Source organism: Pterocles gutturalis, unplaced genomic scaffold, assembly GCF_000699245.1.
Source record: "Pterocles gutturalis isolate BGI_N339 unplaced genomic scaffold, ASM69924v1 scaffold19016, whole genome shotgun sequence".
NCBI lineage: Eukaryota > Metazoa > Chordata > Aves > Pterocliformes > Pteroclidae > Pterocles > Pterocles gutturalis.
Window position 1 is genome coordinate 3,143 of NW_010100802.1, and position 20,802 is coordinate 23,944.

Sequence of the window (20,802 nt, forward strand, 5' to 3'; positions counted from 1 at the left end):
AAAGCTTGGGATGAACCAATCTAAGAGCTACTGTTACAGGAGTAAGCTAAAATAGGGAGTTGTGGAACATGGTTTGATTGATATGAAAGAAAAAGCTGAAATGAACCTCCGCCTTAGCCATTTTTTTTTTTCTGGGGTAGTTTGATTTAATATGTCCCCATCTCTAAAAAATCAATGTCTGTGCAAATTGAATAAACTATCACAGGAAAACATGGAAATTACCCTAAAACTTCTTCAGATGAACAGGTTTAAGAAATTTTATCTGCCTGAAGTTGCACTGCTTGATTGAGAAACAGTATCCTTGAATGTCTATTAAATAACCAGTCATTTGGAGAGTATTTATATATATGTATAGGTGAGTGTATGTATTATATTACATTATATATAAATGGATAGTAATATAAAAAATACCTTGTCACCCACAGAAATTAATTTCTTTATTTGTTTGCATTTAGTCCTTGTATACATCAGGTGAAATGGCATCTCACCATGTTAGATACTGTAAAAGATCTGTAGCCATAGTAGCGTAATATAATGCTGTCTAATAGTATTTTTGGTATCTCTGCTCTGCCTTTCTTGCGTACTTGAAGTAGTAGACTGTTTTGTAGTGATGTTCTGGGTAGGACTGGTTGGCTTTTTAGAAAAGCTGTCTTCCTTACCTTTATTCTCTCCACTTTATTCCATTGCATTCACGTATTCTGTTAGTGGAAAAGCTTGTGGCTGTAATATCTTTGTGATCTAAACAGCTTAGATAAGCAGAGAATGAGAGAAGAGGCGAAAGCTTCCAGACATTACATATAGCACTCCCACTGGGAGCTGAAGCTTCTTGAATTTTAATCTGACAACTAGTTGATGTTATTTCTAATACTCTTGCCATAACAGTGGTCCTTGAAGTTCTCTGCTCACTTGGTGGCTGGTCTACTAAAAGACCAAAAGAACTGTTCTGTTATGATGGTGGCTTCTGTAGCATGAGGGAGCGAGAGTTAGCAAGAGATTAAACTAAGTTTTTACAACAAAGCTATATTTGTTTATTAGTATGTAACCTATCTTTGCTAGCTTACTATTTCAACTTAAGTGTACTGTCTTCTGTTTTGTGAATAAGATAATAGTTTGTCTCTTCATTTTAAAGATGGCAAAAATAAAAAGCAATTGTTGTGTTTTTTAATAGGTATTTATGATGATGATCCTGAAATTATAACATTGGATAGAGGAGAATTTGGTAAGTTTTAAATAAATAGCTATCTGTTTGACAACACGGCAGCCCAAAGTAATGATTTTTACATTATAAGCTGTATATCTATAGACTTCATTTACACATCAATAAAACCTATACGAAAATCATCTTTCGATGAGAAAATGAAAAAAAAAACCTTAGCGCTTCCTGGTAAATGCTAGTTAGCAAATAGATCAAGATCAATGAACAGTTTAGATTAAGTTTGAAAGATATTTTGTGAGATCTATAAGAGGAAATTATTTGAATTAAATTTTTTTTCTTCTAATTTATCATTATTATTTTTTGGTCTCTTGTCTAAAAGTGCATTGCTAGAACTTTTAACTTTTTTTCAGTGAAATCCAGTCAATTGTGCCTTGCACAAGAGGTTTAAGACCAGAAAGTGATACCAGATACTGAAAACACAGCTAAGTAAAACAAGGTCTGGAAAGACAACACTTTCAGTGAGGATATCATCCAGTTTTTTTCTTTTAAAATTATAGCTAAGATGTTTATAGCTAAAAGGATCTAGTGAGAAAAATACGGGATTTTGTATGATTTTGCATCTGCATTTTGAGTATTGTATGGACTGGATCTACATGCTGAACCACTTTTGTAAACTGAACAGCAGAACCTCATGATGCTCTCCATGAGAATCTGGTCTTGCTTTGGCTAATTGATTTTCAGAATCTACACATTTCTTGATTGTTTTTTCTGTGAGGATATTTTAATATAGGCAAATATAATGTCAAAAATTCACAGTAAAAATGGAGAGAAAGAAAGCCATGTAATTCAAGCTGATAACCTCTGTGTGTGTATATTTTGTTGCTGTTGTTTTCTTTTATAAGCAAGAGTAATTATGTTTGCCTTGACTTTTCTAGTAATTATATTAACTTGGATTTTTAAATTGCATTTTCACCTATTAGACAGGGATTCTACATAAGTTTGCCTGGTGGAACCCAGAAAGTACATAAAGTGATACAAGGAAAAGGAAAGTTCTAGTGGGTAAAAATCTTTTAGAACTTGTATTTTGTCTTTAAGGTAACCAGACTTATGCTGTCGCACATTTCAGCTGGGTTAATCTGTAGAGACTATATTTGTTCTTAATTAATAGAACAGATGTTGAAAGTCAGGGTGGCGATATCCTCTGAAATACAATTTTTGTGTACTTGCCCACAACAGCCAGTATGTGCAAGTAAGGTGTAATCTTTATCCCATGTCAGTTACATTTACTAACTGTGTCTGACATATAAATACTTAATACAGCTTTTGGGGAAAACAATGTAGTAGAAGTGTACATTCTAGATATAACTACATTGTAGGTGTGCATTACTTGCTTACAATTTTCTTCTCCATCTAGATGCTGCTGTTAACTCAGGAGAGCTGTGGTTTGTGAATTTTTATTCTCCTCGATGCTCCCACTGCCATGAGTTAGCACCTACGGTACGTATAACAAGCAAAGTAACTGAAAATTCATTGGTTTTAGCAGCATAAAACATAGTGAAGTGGATTTTACACTGAAGCTGAAACCGAAGACAGCAATTCAAGATGCCAGGAATAAAATATGTGCTGATTTTTTCATTATATATTTATAGGACAATATCTTTTTTTTTTTCTCCCCGTTTTTTCTAGTGGAGGGAGTTTGCTAAGGAGATGGATGGAATAATACGCATTGGAGCTGTCAACTGTGGAGATAATAGAATGCTTTGTCGAATTAAAGGGATTAACAGCTATCCCAGTCTGTATGTTTTCAAAACTGGAATGGTGAGTGATAAAACTTCAAGCATTTTTAGAAGGATTGAAACATGGAAGAGTATTTCTGTAATACTTGTTCAATTATAGATGTTTATATGAAGTCTTCCTTTTAATATACTACTTCCTTTTAATAAATTACTTTTTCTCTTCCTTCACCTTGGTTAAATTCATTTAGAAAGTTAACTTCAAAAACTAGTTTATATCTAGTGTAAACTATCTAGTTTATACAGTGCTTTTTTTGAATCATTTTACCATGCAACCTATCACTTTTGATTTAGGAAGATCCTGTTGGCAGTGGTACTGCAGCAAAGCAACAAGTTTCTCTTATAGTATTGTAATAGAATTTCCAAATACAAAGAATAGTTTGTGGTTTTTGAGTCTCAAGACTATGACTACATACCTAAAGAAACTTGGAAATTCCTTCCACAAGATTTCCTCCATGCCAGCTGCATCATACTTTATAGCTGCTTGTTAGGTAGTGGCGCCAGTGGTAGTGTACAAATTGCACTTGAATGGTTGGGTACGCCTTGACAACGATAAGATTTGAGAGGTTGAATGAAGAGATTGCGCATACACTAAATGGACTGATGCAAGCAATTTTTATTTAAATAGAAATATAATTGTGAGTTGGTGTTTCTAAGACTAAACTATCATTGTGTTGCTGGACTTGGAAGAAATCACATTACAAATTTTAAATAAAAGTTAAATTCCAAACATTCCAATATAGGAGGGAGAGAACATTTAGAGCTAAGGTTTGGGGACGGGGGATGGGACACACAGTTGCATAAGTAGTGTTATTAAAAAACAGTAGCTTTTGGGGTGTTTTTTCAATTTTTTTAAAATTTTATAAACTTTATTCTTTGTCTTCTATAGCAACCAGTGAAATATTATGGAGATAGGTCAAAAGAGAGCTTAAAGAACTTTGCCATGCAGTATGTTACAAGCACAGTCACTGAGTTATGGGCAGGTAATGTTCACATATTTTGCTTGGGGTATTGTTCTTGAAATTGCTTTTACAGTATAAAATATGGCAGACACTATGTATACAAGTGAATCTGTCAACTGTTGCTAAGTGTTCTTTTTTAGATCAAAAATAGTTTATTGTAATTTGCTAATACAAATATAAAACCTTGTTTCATAGGTTTAACTAGTCACAAACTGATGCAAATTGTTTCTCTCTTAGGAAACTTTGTTAATGCCATTGAAACTTCATTTGCTTATGGTGTTGGTTGGCTGATCACCTTCTGTGCTGAACGTGGCGGTAGGTGTATTAAATACTTTTCCAATAAAGCAAACAGAAAAAAAAAGTACTTTTGCTGATAGTGGGTTAATCCCTTTTGCTTCTAATAAAAAGTTGTAAAACATCTTAGATGATTACAGTATTTGGACTGTGGGTTATTTAAGCTCTGTTTTACAGGCAGTTTGACAAAAGGGACATTAATAGAAACATTGTACTTCAGTGATGTCACATCAGTCATTAAAGTAGCACTCAAGCGTAACCCCCCAGGAAAGGAACTGGCAGAAAAGGCCTCTGACTTCAGTTTCCAGCTCAAGCGACAGATATTGCATAGGTGCACGCCAGCTTGTCATGATAGCCGAGCAGAAGAAAGGATGTATCTCCCCTTTAAACCGCCAATACTCAAAAATTAGCTGAATATTTTCTCTTAAGTTGTGTTTGAACATAGCAGTTGGTTCTTGACACTGATGTTATGACAGAGTTTAGATCTGCATTATTTTTTTGTAGCTCTTTGTCACTGACTTTCTTGGGATCAGTACTGGATATGGGATATGAGAAAGTTGCTTTGATTAGCTGGTAGAGCTAAGTAAATGCGTTACACCTTTGACAAATAAAGATTTCTTGGTCGTACGAAGAGACCTTTGCTCTGTGAACTGAATAACCAGAGCTGCAGTCTTGGGTTTACATTTGTAAAAGGACTGCAACTTGAAATCAAGCTATTTGCTACTAAGTTTTCAACTTTGGTCCAATTAAAGTGAGGTTGATGCATCTTCTTTGTAAAAAAAAAAAAAAAATCTGCATCAGAAGGTAACTATTCAAAGTCTGGATGGGTAGTTAGAGTAAATTATGTATTTATTATAGTGAGTTATTATCTGAATCACAGAATATTGATATTTCCACTGAAATCTCATTCCAAGACACTATGTAAATACCTTTTGGGGTTTTTTGTAAAAATTGATTAAGAAATTATAAAGGTCAGTCTTAGTATAGAAAATAAAATTTTTTAAATGAGAATTCTGTGTTGATGAAGCAAGATAATGTTATTCATGTTATTTTTAACTTAAGATTTGACAGCCATCAAGTACCGATTACTAAATGCTGCAATTTCAAGTCACTGAAATACCGGATGAGTAGCCAGGAAGCATGCTTTTTGAAATGGTTACCTTTGTAAGGAGTGCGTTAATACTTTGAAGTTTTATGTTTGTAAATAAATCATTTTTGTTTTGCAGATTGCTTGAGTTACCAAACACGCCTTAAGCTAGCTGGCATGTTGGTAAGCAGTGTTTCACTTTGAAAGCATTGCATGTTATATTTGAAACAAAATAACAGAAGTGAAAGGATCAAGTTGTAGCCAAAACTCTTGCTGAGTTTAGTGGAACCAAGATTTCCCCCAGTAACTTTCAGAAGAGTGAAATATTTTTACTTCCTAGCTGTTGGAATAGCATTAAATTTTTAAAGAATTTTATAAAATATGAATTAATATTAACTAATGAATTACAGTGTGATCTCCTTCCATTTTCTAAATGTTGTATATAATTGCTTGTGTTGGGATTTTCAAAAGCATTTCTGAACCTGCCTTAAAAAATACTCTTTGGTTTTGTGTTTATTCAGTGGGTTTTTTGTTTGTTGTTTTTTTTTTTTTTAATTACAGGAAGGGTTTTAAAAAAAAGTAGGCTGGATGGACTGTGGCACCCAGGGTGAGCTTTGTGATAATTTAGATATCTCATCTAGTACTACAGCATACTTTCCACCTGGAGCCACCATAAATAACAAAGAGAAAGGAGGTGTTTTGGTATGAGTTGTTTCTCAACTGTTCTGTATTTCGATAAAATAAGGTGATGACCATGACAAAGGAATGTATAAATAATTTCCAGACTGATGATATACAACTGAAGATGCTTTTTTTTTCTTTCTTCTTCTAAGCTTGTATGCCCTGGTATGAATTTATATCCTTCCTGGCTTCTAAGGCCCCGATCCCTGGAGGGGGTGCCCACTTTGCTGGTATGCTGGGAGAGCGAACAGGCGCACGCTGCAGTAGCAGCAGTCTGTAGCTCTGCCCAGCTGCCTCCTCAGGAGCCTCCCCGTGCAGCTGTGAGAATCCAGGGGTGGGATGTGCTCTGTGACAGACCCAACACCTAGTTTTGAAGCTGCTACCCAGCTATCCTGGGGATGCTTGGGAGATCTGCCATGTGCCTCCAGTTTTTATTTCAGAAGGCATATGCTCCAGGTATCACAAGTATGAGAAATGCTACTCTGAACAGAGTACTGACATGTGTGATAAAACTACTCCTACATTGTCTGTCAGTACGGATGATGCTGTTCGGCTCTATTCTAACATTGCAACCTCCTCCTACGTTTGTACGGTAGTTTTAACTTGTTAATTGATGGGAGGCATTTCTCAGTTTGAGGCATGGCTTGTTCCTTTATTGTCACTACTGTTATCTATATCTTTAAAAGGAGGAAATTAAATTTGCAACTACCTAATTTCAATCTTGTAACTTACAGACTCTGAGTTATTGAGTCATATTACTTCCTAAGTTTAAGAATTACTGAAACTTAAATATCTGTACAGTGCAGTTAAGGAAGGCTGTAAAACTAGATTGGAAATCTTGTAAACTTGACAGGAAAATTTGGTCTGAAATTTGAATTTGAGACTTTTAGCACCTGTTTTGAGAAAATGCAATAACTTGAGTTTAATATTGTGGAAAAAAAGAAGCTAAAAAGCAGTGATATTTGTGAAACTATATATTTGAAAAAGAAGTTGATCAAATAACATATTATTAACTGTACTCATCAGTTGATGGAAAGGAACAAATCAGAATAATTTCTCTGACACTGAGTACTAATCATCAACAATCAGGCTGATGTTTGTAATTCCTTATAACAAACACAGTTAACTTTCCTTCCTAGTTTCTTAACTCCTTGGATGCCAGAGAAATATATCAGGAAGTAATGCAGCATCTGCCAGACTATGAAATTATCTCTGCAGCATCATTAGAGGTAAATTTTTAAAAATACGTAGATTTTTTAAATAATATATTTTTTTATTTTTTATAATTGTTTTATCAACATAATTTGAAAAATGTAAAAAGTAATCTAGTACTTATTTAACTGAAAATGATGTGGTTTTTTTCCTCTGTAGCCAAAATTATTTAACATTGTTTGTCTACATTTACTTTTGTTGTTTAGCAAAACAACAGAAGTGGGTGAGGGAGCAGGTATTTAATAGGAAAATAGAAAAACACAGAAACTGCCATTGCAACTCTCTCTGCAACTGTAACTTTCTACTTAGTTTTAAAATCAACTACATTGTAGAAAATTGTATTTTAAATGTATTTTGTCAGTAATATAAGTTTACAAGTTGGTATGAGCTGGGAATAATATTATTTTCTCTATGTTTCTGTTGTGTTTGGCTTTTTAAAGGACCGTCTGGCTCATCACCGATGGCTGCTTTTCTTCCAGTTTGGGGAGAGTGATAAATCAAATGTACAGGAATTTAAGAAACTTAAATTTTTGCTTAAAGATGAACATATTCAGGTAAGACTGCACACTCATCTAATGTCAAATACAATTTACATTCAGAGAACAAGTAAGTATGTTTTTCATTATTATTAGCTGTTACTGCCACCTGCCACCTCTGGTACTGAAAAAGATACACTATCATATGGTGGGTCTGTAGGAAAGTTTTTAATTTAAAGCAAGCATTGAAGTTTTCTATACAGTTTGAATAATGTAAAAGTAGTTAGGAAAGATTACCTTTTAAATCTGCTTTCTCATGGGCAATGTTGCTGCAGATCCCATTCAGTTCGCAATTAAAAGTTAATACTTCAACATCAAATTGATGTATGTGAGACTGTATTTAATAAAAAGAAACCAAATTCAAACTTTATACTAAAGACATTTGGATTGTGTTATTTAGTTTGAAAAAAAATCGTTGCATTGATGAGAAGAATTTTAATGTCACATTTATTTTAGGTGTCTTTTTGCTTCCTTGCTATTTTATTTGGAGGGCGAAAAAATGATTCTTTAAGGTTTTATTCCCTGTTTTGGCCTTTAAATTGCAAATTAGCAAACAAGCTAATATAGCTGTGCTAGTAGTTTTCCTCGAACATCATCACAGTTACAAGATTGTCTTAAGACCTCTGTTGTTGAAGGCTACTACTTTTCCATATTTTTACCTTTTCATGATGAATCTACCCTGACTCTTACTGCCTTTCAAAATATATTAATCTATATAAATCAGGATGCCTTAATTAAAATGGCATTGTCTGTTAAATAGGTTGGCAAGTTTGACTGTCTTTCCTCACCGACCATCTGCAACAAACTATATGTCTATCAGCCTTGTTTAGCAGTCTTCAAAGGAAAAGGAACTGGAGATTATGAAATTCATCATGGTAAGGGAAACTTTGTCAAGTTTAAATCATTACATAATCACTTATGAGATGACACTATCTTTGGCAAACTGCATTTGTTTTTCCAAAGAATACTTTTGTAGCTTTAATATTTGCTGGTTTTCCTCTAACCTTACTGTAGTCTTGCACAAACTTATCATTTCCTTTGGGTTTTTTTCTTTTTTTTCCCCAGGTAAGCAGTCATTAGATGCTGAGAGATGTATTCTGTCTTTACTATCCTGTCTATTTCAACATCTTTTACATAATTACATACATGTTAAATCTCTGAAGCTGATCAGGACAGTTTCTGCTTTGGGTAGGCTAACTAAGAAATGCTGTAGAGCATACTCTATGCAGAGGCCTAACATGCTAGTTACACAGTGCTGCTGACTTGAGAAACTTGGATTTGATTTCATGGTCACTGCACTAAAACTAATTCCACGTTTTGTTGACTTCCACCCAAGAAAATCTATATTGAGACTTTTATAATGGACTTTCATTTCCAAAGTAGCAGTCTCCTTCCATGAGAGGCTGAAACTATTACTGTGTACTGCTGAAAGGATTCAAAAATGCTGGTTGAAGAAAGGAGCCTGAAGCAAAACTGTAGCTTGCAACAATCGGTGTAGCTTCATCCAGAATGCAGCACAAGGCAATTACGCAAGATGAGGTTCCTATTTTTCAGCCTCTGAAGCATTAGAAACAGCTTGTTAGAATTAAGTCAGAACCTCAGTACTGTAATAAAGAAGAAAGGAGAAAAGTTTTTGACTGCTTAGAAAAGATTAGTCATATCTAAGAGGGAAAGATGATCCGCTACATCTAATGATTGCTGCTGGGAAAGCCTCATATACTCTCTGCAACTTCCATTCCTGCAGAGAAGCCAAGAAAGGGTCATAAACGTACAGCCTTTTTAGATCCTTTTATAATGGCATAGATTACAAATAGTGTAAGAGAAATACACTGGACTACAGTACATATATTCTTGTCTGAACAGTTTTACTGTTTAGAAAATAGATGGCATCTGCAATGTTTGCCAGTAGTCGTCTCCCTCCAGCATTTATAAAAACATAATACGCAACAGAGTCAGGCTTTTTTATATGCTATGTCGAAGGGCTTCAACAGTTTAAAATCTAAGAACAGTAATAAATCTTAGTAAGTCTAAGAACAGTAATAAATCTTAGTAAGTCATTGTGCAGTGACTTCAGATTTAATGACCCTAAATTTCTCAGTTCATCTCAAGACACAAATTCTCACTTGTGCTGACAAACACGTACATGAAGAGTATGAAGAGACTTGATCTTTGCCCACTGGAGTTGTGTCAGCAGATTACACCTGAAAAGTTGTGATTTATCAATACAATTTATTTTGCTTGAAGTCCTTACTGTCTCAGCACCTTTGCCAAGGCAAGCATATCTAGAATAGTAACTTCTTAATTCCAGAAACACTAGTAAGGTGGTAGAACAGCTGCTTGTCCAGTGACAAAAAAAATATTCATTTTGTTTGACAAAAAGGTGTCTTGTCTTGGATAAAACATTTATTTGGCTAATGTTGGGTAAATATCCAGTTTAATATTTAGCCAGATATCAACCATCGCCTAGAGTATGTCTTACCTATGTAGGTTTGGACAGTTTAACATTGGCTTACTTTTTCTAAGGAAGACAGTACCCATTTAATTTATTTAAGCAGATCATGTTTAAAGATCAGTCAAGGGAACTGTTGCTATCACTGAGTTTTTTTAATAAGATCTCTCATAGCAAAAAATAAAGTTTCCTTTCTACATTGTTCTTTGAAGGAAAGAAGATCTTATATGACATTGTTGCATTTGCTAAAGAAAGTGTCAACTCTCATGTTACCACACTGGGACCTCAGAATTTTCCTGACAAAGAGAAGGAACCATGGCTTGTGGATTTCTTTGCACCGGTAAATATTTAATAGCTCTATTTCTCTTCTTCTAAAATCAGTTATGTAACTATGTAACAAAAAACTAGCAGTATCTTGAAAGTGGCCTTCAGCATTGTGAGGCGGGACTGTAATTTCTCATTCCTTGGCAGCACTAGTTCCTAGACTGCATGGGTTTTGTATTTAGTGGAGTCTGTTGTCAAAGCAGCATATTATTCATCTCAAACAGCTTACATTGTCCTGAGAGCCAGCTGCAGGGAAACCAATTGCGCTTACTTGTGTTTTGTTTTCTAGTGGTGTCCTCCTTGTCGAGCTTTGTTACCAGAGCTGAGAAAAGCATCAAAACATCTTTATGGTCAGCTTAAATTTGGAACATTAGACTGTACCATCCATGAAGGGCTTTGCAACATGGTAAGCTGCAGGAACTAAAAAAAAAAAAAAAAATTCCTTCCAAATAATATGATTTTCTCCTAGTTGGGGGTAGGGGAACAGGGGCAAACAATGCTTGTTCTTTAATATTACTTTCTTAAAGGGTAGTAAAACAAACAGGACACTTGTATCATAATTTTTTTTCAAAGGAACAAACTATGTAATTATTACAGATATATGAATGCAAAATACAGGTCACATTTTGCTCTGATTTCACAGTGATATTGTAAGCCTCCAGAAGTGTCAGAATTTAATAATTCCTGTGTTTTTTAAGAGACAGAAAGAACTAAAGCAGACCCAGACAGGTTTTTTTTCTAGTGTGTATATAAATACATACATGCATTCTTTTTGTTCTTCACATAGGATAAAAAAACAGTGAAACATTTAAAAATACAAGATCGATATAACAGTTTTTGAAGATGTCTGCAAAACCGCTTCTAATTCAGTTCACCCCAACTCTGCTTTTTGTTTTGTACGGCTTAAGTGCAAGATCAATTTTGAAGTAAAAGAAAGTTTATTACTTGTCAGCTTACACTTTTACGGATATAGTAATGGAATTCAAAATAATTTTTTTTTAAATCTTGCCCAATTTTCCACGTTTAAATTTGCTTAACTTTTGCTTCAGTGAATTTGTCATGGTAGAAATTATTGACATTACTTTTCTTGAATTACAGAAAATACTACACTTTGCCAGCTTTCCTGCAACTGCACATTTTGTTGTTCATAAGAGCTTTTTACATTAGAATGCTTGTATTTATCTTTAAAATGTGAATGTCTTAAACGACATGAAAAATGAGCAAAAAAGGAAAAGCTTTTTAAACTTTTATTTAGATATGTTTATACTCTGAAAAATTCAAAGCATGAAAGTATCTGTGTTCAATAGTAAACAATACAGTTAGTCATACCGTACAAGTGTTTTCACCTGAAGACTGAGAATAGCTTTGAAGTTAAGGCTTAGAAGGCCCGTGGATTAATTCCTGTATTTCTGGAGCACAGCAAAAGAACTACTGTCTGGTTTTTAACTTCAGAAACAAAGTATGCCATCTCTGAATACAATTGGCATCTTTTCTGTACTGATTTGTAATGGCTTCAAACTCCCATCTGCATGTAAGTCTGAGCAGTTGTACTGTACAAACTGGATAGATTAGCAGCTGTGAGCCACCAATACTGATGACAAAGGAAAGCACAAGAACCACAATAATTCCTTGCAATTCCTTATTGTCTGTTTTGTTAGCACAACATTCGAGCTTATCCAACAACAGTTGTGTTCAATCAGTCTGATGTTCACGAATATGAAGGACATCACTCTGCTGAGCAGATCTTGGAGTTTATAGAGGTACGTAAATTATAATCCTTGTTGCAGTCGTGCTCTGTACGCAGCTCATCCATGAACACTTTCTTGTTTGGAAGATTAATTAGACTAGTAAGATAAAGAGTGAAAAAACCTTGGGCAAGAAAAGTGACCCAGCAACTCTCAGTCTGGGACTTTTCCCTACTCTGTGAAGTAATTTATTTGAGATCATTAGCAAATAACTTAAGATCTCTTCTAATCTGCAAAGTAATAGTAATGGTTTCTGTCTCACAGATAGGACAAAGGAATTTAAAGTATCAAGTGCTGTAATATTAAGGTGAAAATGCCTCATGTACGCACCTTGACATAGGAGAAGATTCCCATTTTTGTCAATTAGCTTGCTGCCCTCCATGCTTCTCAGCTGTTTCTCGAATTCTCTTAACTCACAGAACTGCATATCATTGGTACTCAGCATTGTTGCTGCCAGAGTTCTGGCACCCATCTTTCCTCTCGCATTCAAGTTCTCTCACTGTTAGATCCACAGGCTATTTTCCACTCTTGGAAGAGAGTGTTCATTCTCTCCAGGCAGCCCAGAAAAAAGCAGGTTTAAGAGCACACCTGCAGGAACAGGTGGAGATCAGTCTTTTTTGGTTGATATTCAGAGGCACCTAGCACACCATATGTATTCTTCTGCATCCCACCCTAAATAGCATAGCTGAGTCTCATAATGCCTGTTCTTGCCAGGTAAGCTGAATTTCTTGCCTTTTGCCTCCCTTTATGGAGAAGAGGTACAAGACCTCCCTTTTGCAACCTGGCTGTATTTTGATTGCTTTTCTCAGCAAATCAGGCATAAGATTGTTTGTTTGAAGGGAAGACTTTTGATGCTTCCATGACTCTCAGTGGTGTGGAGTCTTCCCTACTACAGCAGCTGGAAAATTTGACTAGAAGAGGGTCATTCCCAGAGCTTGGTACAGACCATTTGTATGTGATGGGATAACTTATTTTTTGCAAAGTATATGTCTATCAACTGCCTTTACTTTAGGATCTTAGGAATCCATCGGTGGTCTCCCTAACACCAGAGACATTTGTTGAATTAGTTCAGAGAAGAAAACGAGAGGAAATCTGGATGGTTGACTTCTATGCTCCGTGGTGTGGACCTTGCCAGGCTTTAATGCCGGAATGGAAAAAAATGGCCAGGGTAAATGACATTCAACTGTTTTTCTGCTGTTTTGTCCTGTTCTGTGGAATTATTGAAATGGTACAACTGCTGTCTCAGAGATTTGTCAACTGAGAAAGTCTAGTGATTAATATTGCACACAAAACAGGGAATTCCTACCTGACAGTCTTCTGTTGTTTCAAATACAAAGTTTTTCTGTTTTTTTTTTAAAGGTGCAGTACATTGATACTGTAGCCTAGTGTTTCCTGTTGATACAAGTGTGTTTTCCAAGACCTAAGAAACTTCAGAGTAACTAACATTCCTTGATGCTTAGTGCTTTACATAGACAACAGCTGTGCATTTGTTTAAAACAAAATATGGAAAAAAAGTATCCATAAATTAGGTAAGAAGTGGTTGAAATAATTTGCCACTTTATTCTCAGTATTCTTTATAATCATCAGTCATCTTTAGGATAGCACTTAGACCTTGGTGAAACCTATGACTTGAATTTCAGATTAAATGAAATTCAATCTTACCCATCTTAGTCATTTCCTACATTAGGAGGATTTATTTCTGAGATATTGTTTTCTTCACTGAAAGTAAATAAATGTTAAATACCATAGACTCTAAGGTTGATTGTCAGTTAGCTGAATTACAAATACTTCAATATGGAATTGTTGGGATTGGGGAGGGTGGGTTTGTTTTGCAAGGTCATTACAGTGTTTTCTCATTTGCAAAGGTAATATCATTGATAACCATCTGGATTTTCCTGGACATATTTCCATGAATTTGAGATAGAAACGCTGGGCAAAAAACTAGGGCTTTGGAAACAAGTCCATGACTTTCGGACATTTAGAACTCACCTAGACTAGGAATTCTAGCCAGGATTGTATATTCTGGTCAAATGTCTGTGAAGTATTATTAGCTCTATAGTATATGTTCAGTAATCATCAGTTTAACTTGCCCATGCCAGGTGATTTGGGCCTTTGCAACAAAACCAGGGTGTTCAAGACACAGGCCAATTGTGCAACTGATAGCACTTCTGCACTGTACCAGGATCTGTCATAACTACTGAGCCTATGATCCAAAACATGGTAATAGAGTAGTCCTTATATTAAATAACCACACTCATGTGTACCTTCGAGGCAAAGTAGGTGCCTCATGAGCCACGTGCATGATGGGAATGCACTTGGGTGGCTGGCTTCCATTAGGTACCCGTGACCCGTTTACAGAAAAGAAGAAAGCCTTATGATAACCTTGGTTTCTTTTGTTGGGTTTTTTTTTCCCCCAACTAAGTGATTAAGACTTAATTTCAGTAATACTTCAGAATTTGTAGTATTATTGATTAGAATATTTGATTGTGGGTTTTCTTCTTTTTTCAGATGTTAAATGGATTAATCAGCGTAGGCAGTGTGGATTGCCAAAAATATTATTCTTTCTGTCACCAAGAAAGTGTTCGGGGATATCCTGAAATAAGACTCTTTCCTCAAAGATCGAACACGGCTCATCAATATTAGTAAGTAGTTTACTTCAGGTTGGGAAATGTTAGATGATGTAGAAAAAGATGAATATATATCTCCTGTTATGTAGAAAAGGTTCATCACAGCTTTTAAAATAGGCTTTTCTAGATGTTGACTTTGCTACTTCAAACTAGTCCCATTTTATTTTGCCATTTTATTTCAGTAATTTGAACTGAGACTACCTCAGGAATCTTAATTTTTATTTCTTATTCTTTATTGATTGCCAGGTTTTCTAACTTTAATTGCCTTTTAAAGTAGATTATTTAAATTGTATAATATAAAAATATTACTAGCCTAATTGATTGCAGCTTTATCTTTTAGAGAACAGAGTGATGTAGCCATGTGATAATCCTCCCTGCCAATAGTCTGTTAGCACCATTGCAAAGATTGTCCATTGTATATCTAGTCATCCCATTCATTGTATCATTAGTGTGGAAACATTAATCATAAAGAAAAAAAAAATTTCTATGGGAAATTAAACCTGGCCTGTCTGCTCCATTGCACAGTACTGTTCAAAGATACAGGGACTTCAGGAAGCAAATGTATATTTAAAGATAGATAACTGTCTGAAATAGCAGATGTATTGCTTCATTATTTTACAAATTGGAAAGTTCTATTAAATGCTTGCAGATAATTGTAATGCTTCTTCATCATAGTGCATACTAGCAGATTTTAGTAGCTGTCATCAATGGACTGCTTGTTTTTATTCAGTTCTTCTAGATAAAGTCAGTCTTAAAAGCAGAATTTTTTTTCTTGTTAAAAAAAACAACTAATTTGGTGAATGTGACTGTTAACCGCCAAATTCCTAATCATGAGTCAGCTGTTTCCTGACAAAATATGGAAATTTGTCTCTTAAAATAAAGTTCACCAAAAACTGTCAAGTCAGATCTTGACCAGGTAACTCTATTGAAAAATACTTTGTTATAAAGTTGTACATTAGTGGCTATTACTCCTTTTTTCTAACCTGTCACTGGAATTTCAAACCCAAGCAATGCCATGAAAGTCCAAATAATAAATCCTTGTCCAAGTAACTAGTTTGCCTGGCTTTTCTACTGTCAATTTGAGGAAAATTTATATAATTATTTTTTTAATTGCAATGAATGACCCTCAATTAGAAAATATATTAAGATATTTCAATTTAATTTTCATGTTTCTCAGAGCTTGCAATTTTATGTGGCGTTATTACCAAAGATCCTTCATTCAAAATAGTTCTAGCTTATGTGCTCCAACCCAAGTTTCTTCTTCTTTTGACATAGAATCTTCTTCTTTCTTCATCTTCTAGTCCTTAATTCTGTATCTTTGAATTGTATTAATGATATATTTATTAAGATTTGAAAGCAACGTAGAAATATATTCTAAAACATATGCATTTAAGTTTATTATTTCATCATCTCTACAGAGTGTGGTTTGGTTTTTTTCAAACATAATTCAAACTGTTGTGCAACTGTATTTTTGTTTTCTTTTTAAACTTTTTATAGTAGCTACAATGGATGGCACAGAGATTCATATTCACTGAGAGGCTGGGCACTGGGGTAAGTTACTGCATTAAACTTGTTCACAAGCTGCTTATATAGTTTGCTTGCTAGAAGAAATTAATATTTAAATGTTATGTAAATCAAGAATTAGAAACACTCAGGTATATATATTGCTTAATTTAAGATGTTCAAGTTTCCACATCTTTTAACTCAAACTTTTAAAATGTGGAGAAATAGCATACTCTGTACTGTCCACCCGTTTTCTGAAGACCATATTATTATTTTGTCTACTGCTTTTAAAAAGTGATCCTCTTATAGTACAAAGTGTAAAGTAAGGGTTTACAGACCGCTAACAGTCTTAATTTCAGAAATTTTTCTTGTTCTAAAATGGAATTTAGATTTGTTTAAAGTTTTAAATGGATTATGGCTTGTTTGTCCTTTCCACAGATATTTACCACAAGTGTCCATAGACCTGACTCCTCAAAGTTTCACAGAAAAAGTTCTGAATGGAAAAGATCACTGGGTTATTGATTTTTATGCTCCTTGGTGTGGACCTTGCCAAAATTTTGCTCCTGAATTTGAAATCCTTGCAAGGGTAGGTTTTTAACTGTATTAGCAGATTGTTATACTTGTAATGGTTAAAACATAACTCATCGGTACTTTATTTCTTAGCAATCATCCAAAAAATTGCATAGCTCCACTGAGCCTTCTTGTTGCAAGTCCACACTTCTAGGTCCCACTTGCACAGACACTCAGAGACCCTCTTTTAAGACAGATTTCAGCTTGGGATGTGGTGATCTTTGGAACTGCGGTGTGCTTTGCCCTGAATTCAAGTAGAAGTGCTCTGCTGAACATGTAGTGACTTCTGGTACAAGGTTAACTGTCTGAGAAGCAAGCAGGCAACTACTCTGAGATATTTAAAAGATTTGAGCAACATTTTTCATTTACTTTTAGCTGCACTACTGCCTTATTCAAGTTATTTGCTTACAGTCGCCCATAGAAACTTGGAAGTTTGTTTCTAATAAATATTTTTTTTCAGACCATTAAAGGAAAAGTAAAAGCTGGAAAAGTAGATTGTCAGGCGTATGCTCAGACCTGTCAAACTGCTGATATCAGAGCCTACCCTACTGTTAAGTTTTACCCCTACCAAGGAACAAAGGTAAAGTGTCTCCTTTGTGTACACTGGTGAGCAGGTACTGTCAGAGTATTTCATTTCACATTAAGACTTAAGAAACTTTCTGTAAAACATTAAAGTACATTACTGAAATATTCAGGAGATACAATAATAATCAATTTTGTAAGACTTAAAATAGTAGGATGACAATGCAGTAATAATGTGTTATTAAAAAATAATAAATTGTAAAATTAATAAATCAGTAATAAAATATGGGCTTAACCAGAACCAGGGTTTAATTTTGGAGGGGGTCTCATGTTAAAATGTTTTTCAACCTTTACCAATGCCACCACCAGCTACCAAAAGCAGGCAAAGTCTCTCTCTAAATGAAATGTGGATAACTTGATTTTGGCTAATAAGAAATATTCTTTCACTGTAATTATAGCATTTCATTATAAGTTTGACTTAAATAATGTATTTTAAGATGGAAAATTGATTAAAAATACTGAGTTGTGTTCTGTCTCAAAAACCTTATCAAACCCTTTCAATTACCAGTGTGACTCTTTGTTGAGATCAACATTTCCTACTAACAGCTTAGAAGTAATAAACTAAAAAAGTGAGAAGTATTCAGATAGTTCTAGGAAAATGTCTTTACTCTTGTAAAACTATTCAATTTAAAGAATATTATAGTCCTCTTTTTAAATGTATTCACACTGAAGAGAAAGTATTCAATACATCCTGATAGTTAAGCCAATTTGTTTAATTATACTTTCCTTTTATTTTTTTAACTGAATCTCTTATGGGAAGTTCTAGAAATAATCCTTCCTTACACAATTCCATCAAATTCAATGAGACTTTTCTGTGGCAAAGAGTAATGGCTTTTCAGGTCTCAAAAGCAGCAACCCACACTGACAGATTTAATGAACATAGATTATGAAGTGGCAGACTTTGTAATGGCTGTCTGTATTAAATACTTAGCTGAATAAATGTTAGAAAATTATAACTATTGGGGGTTTAAGGGTCTAGACAAAACTTGTGTAGTTCAAAATTTGTGTAGTTTTGAAAAATAGCAGCTGTTTCTTGCTATAAAGATAATTAGCATTGTTTAAATGGAAACAAAACGTACATCAACCTGCCAGTACCACTGTCTTCTACCCTGCACTCCTCTTGAATTTTATCTGAAAGTAAGCAGATTTTCTATTCAGTGTAGAGCATGGGTAACATGTTACACTTTTTTTTTTTTTTTAAGAAAAATGTTCTTGGCGAATATATAGACAGCACAGATGCAAAAGGTATTGCTGACCTTTTGAATGAAAAACTAGAAGCAATTCAAAATAAAGGAAAAAGAAAAAAATCTAGAAATAAGGTAAGAATACTTATTGTGGGGTGTTTGCAAAAGACTTGTACTATTGTAAAGAATAGCCCTTTAAAACGATGTTAGTATTTGGTCTTTGTCCATGAAGTATTAAATACCCTATCTCCAAATAGTACCAGGTACATTTTACTTCCAGTCTTGTTTTGGTTACTATTATTTATTCAAACTCAGTTCTCCATGTCCACAGATGTAGCATAGAATTCTGCAGCTGCTACATGAGTTTATGGCAAAGCTTAGCAGAATTCACAGATATCTATGGGACATGCACACATTCATGGGACAGATGCATTAAAGGTAGATTTTGAGATGCACTGTATCCTTAAGTGTAATCCTTAGACTAGATTTAATTATAGAGGTTCATTAGTGCAAGAGGGGGATTGACATTGTAACTCAGAAAGAATATTAAAATACACAGCTGTTGAGAAGTACCCTGAATTCTATTTACAAAACATTTGTCCAGTTGGAAAAGTAGTTCTACAGAGAAATTTAAAATCACAGAAAAAAACCCCCAGTAATCTTGATTTTTATTTGTACTTTCAGAATAACTTAATTATTTATTTTCTTGTCACTAGGATGAACTCTAAGTGGTATGGGAGGTAGATACGATTCAAAATATTCTGAAGCTGTGACTATAGAAGACACCATGAGGAAAATATAAGGCTGATCAACGTTCATGGCAGGACAAAAGAGATAAAAAACTAGTTTGAGCTCACGGGCATATGTGACTGTATGAATTCTGTTAAACTGTCGGCAGATGAACTCATTTTGGTTCAGGTGGAGGCATTCACTGTTTCTGCAAATGAATTCTGCATGTCCCTCTTCTGATATACCCACTACCTTCTTCCTCATCAAACATTGGAGTTGACCAAACTGTGGACTGTATCACTTTTGCCTACCCATTTACTAGCTCCTTATATTTTTGTCTCTTTTCAAACACTTTTTGAATGTGGCACTCAGCCTATGGCTGAATATGCACTCAAATCACTCTGCAATGCAGAAACACAATGAGAGATTGTCTATTTGAAAGACAAACAGTTTTACCTGATGATTATTCTGCTTTGGAGTTGTGTTATTGTCTACTCAATTGCTAAGAAATAAAATCAAGGACTGGTAGCAGGCTAGGTTTATTGAATTACATTGCTTCTGCCCTTGAGTGGATTACTATGTTGTGGTACTGGTGGTGGTGCCTGGAGGAACAGAACTTCAGGAGCTGCTTTGTTTTTTTGGTTTGGTGGGTTGTGTTTTATTTTAATAAGAAAAAAACAACCTCAAGGACTTCACACTCAGTGTTTCATTGACTTTCAAAATTTACATTCTGCCATGGAAACATCTGCTTAAGTTATTAGGTCATCATTTTATTATTGTCTTCTTAAATATGAATGTATTTTGTGGACTTATTTAACCTCTTTTGATATTACCACTTTTTCTTTCTCTGCAATGTGTTTTGGGGGTTTTGTTTGTTTTTGTAATCTTTAGGCAAGCAGGATAGCAAGTGCCTTTCTTAATTTAATACTGAACACTGTACATTGCAATGTCTCCTCATCCATCTTAACAGAATTTCCACTCTTTAGAGTAATATTTTTCATAGGTTCTCAATAGAAAAAAAAAAAGTACAGAAGACAACAAAATGTCTGCTGCATTTTGGAGTTCAACATTGAAATGTTTCATGTTTTCAATAAAATGCTGCTGCGAACTTTCTCCCTGCTCTCCCTGCATTTAGATTTGGCATGACTAGTGACTGTAGTGTGAGTATTATAAATTTGTAAATATGTTGTTATTGACAAGTAATTTATTTCATAAAGAAGGACGCAAGAAATAAAAGGAAGAGATTCTAGTAACTGAGACATTAAAATGCTTCTTCCCTTATGTTCAGGGTTGCCTCTATAGCTTTGTGGTTTTGCAGTGTATTAATCTGAGAAAGAAGAGACTGTATTGTATCTTTTTTACTAAAAT

The 20,802-nt window shown here is 34.5% G+C and overlaps 1 protein-coding gene across 1 annotated transcript in view; it reads left to right on the top strand.

Moving 5' to 3' along the window:
- DNAJC10 (DnaJ (Hsp40) homolog, subfamily C, member 10) overlaps positions 1 to 19,932 on the top strand; it is a 22,536-nt gene extending 2,604 nt beyond the window's left edge. Inside the window, 20 exon segments of the mRNA XM_010081229.1 lie at positions 1,169 to 1,219; positions 2,571 to 2,653; positions 2,843 to 2,974; positions 3,839 to 3,932; positions 4,149 to 4,226; positions 5,432 to 5,475; positions 5,854 to 5,994; positions 7,113 to 7,202; positions 7,626 to 7,739; positions 8,482 to 8,596; positions 10,383 to 10,510; positions 10,784 to 10,900; positions 12,153 to 12,254; positions 13,252 to 13,407; positions 14,748 to 14,881; positions 16,364 to 16,417; positions 16,808 to 16,955; positions 17,400 to 17,519; positions 18,724 to 18,840; positions 19,422 to 19,932. Coding sequence (XP_010079531.1) covers positions 1,169 to 1,219; positions 2,571 to 2,653; positions 2,843 to 2,974; positions 3,839 to 3,932; positions 4,149 to 4,226; positions 5,432 to 5,475; positions 5,854 to 5,994; positions 7,113 to 7,202; positions 7,626 to 7,739; positions 8,482 to 8,596; positions 10,383 to 10,510; positions 10,784 to 10,900; positions 12,153 to 12,254; positions 13,252 to 13,407; positions 14,748 to 14,881; positions 16,364 to 16,417; positions 16,808 to 16,955; positions 17,400 to 17,519; positions 18,724 to 18,840; positions 19,422 to 19,433 — 2,030 coding nt within the window. The 3' untranslated portion in view covers positions 19,434 to 19,932.
- Positions 19,933 to 20,802: the final 870 nt, after the last annotated feature.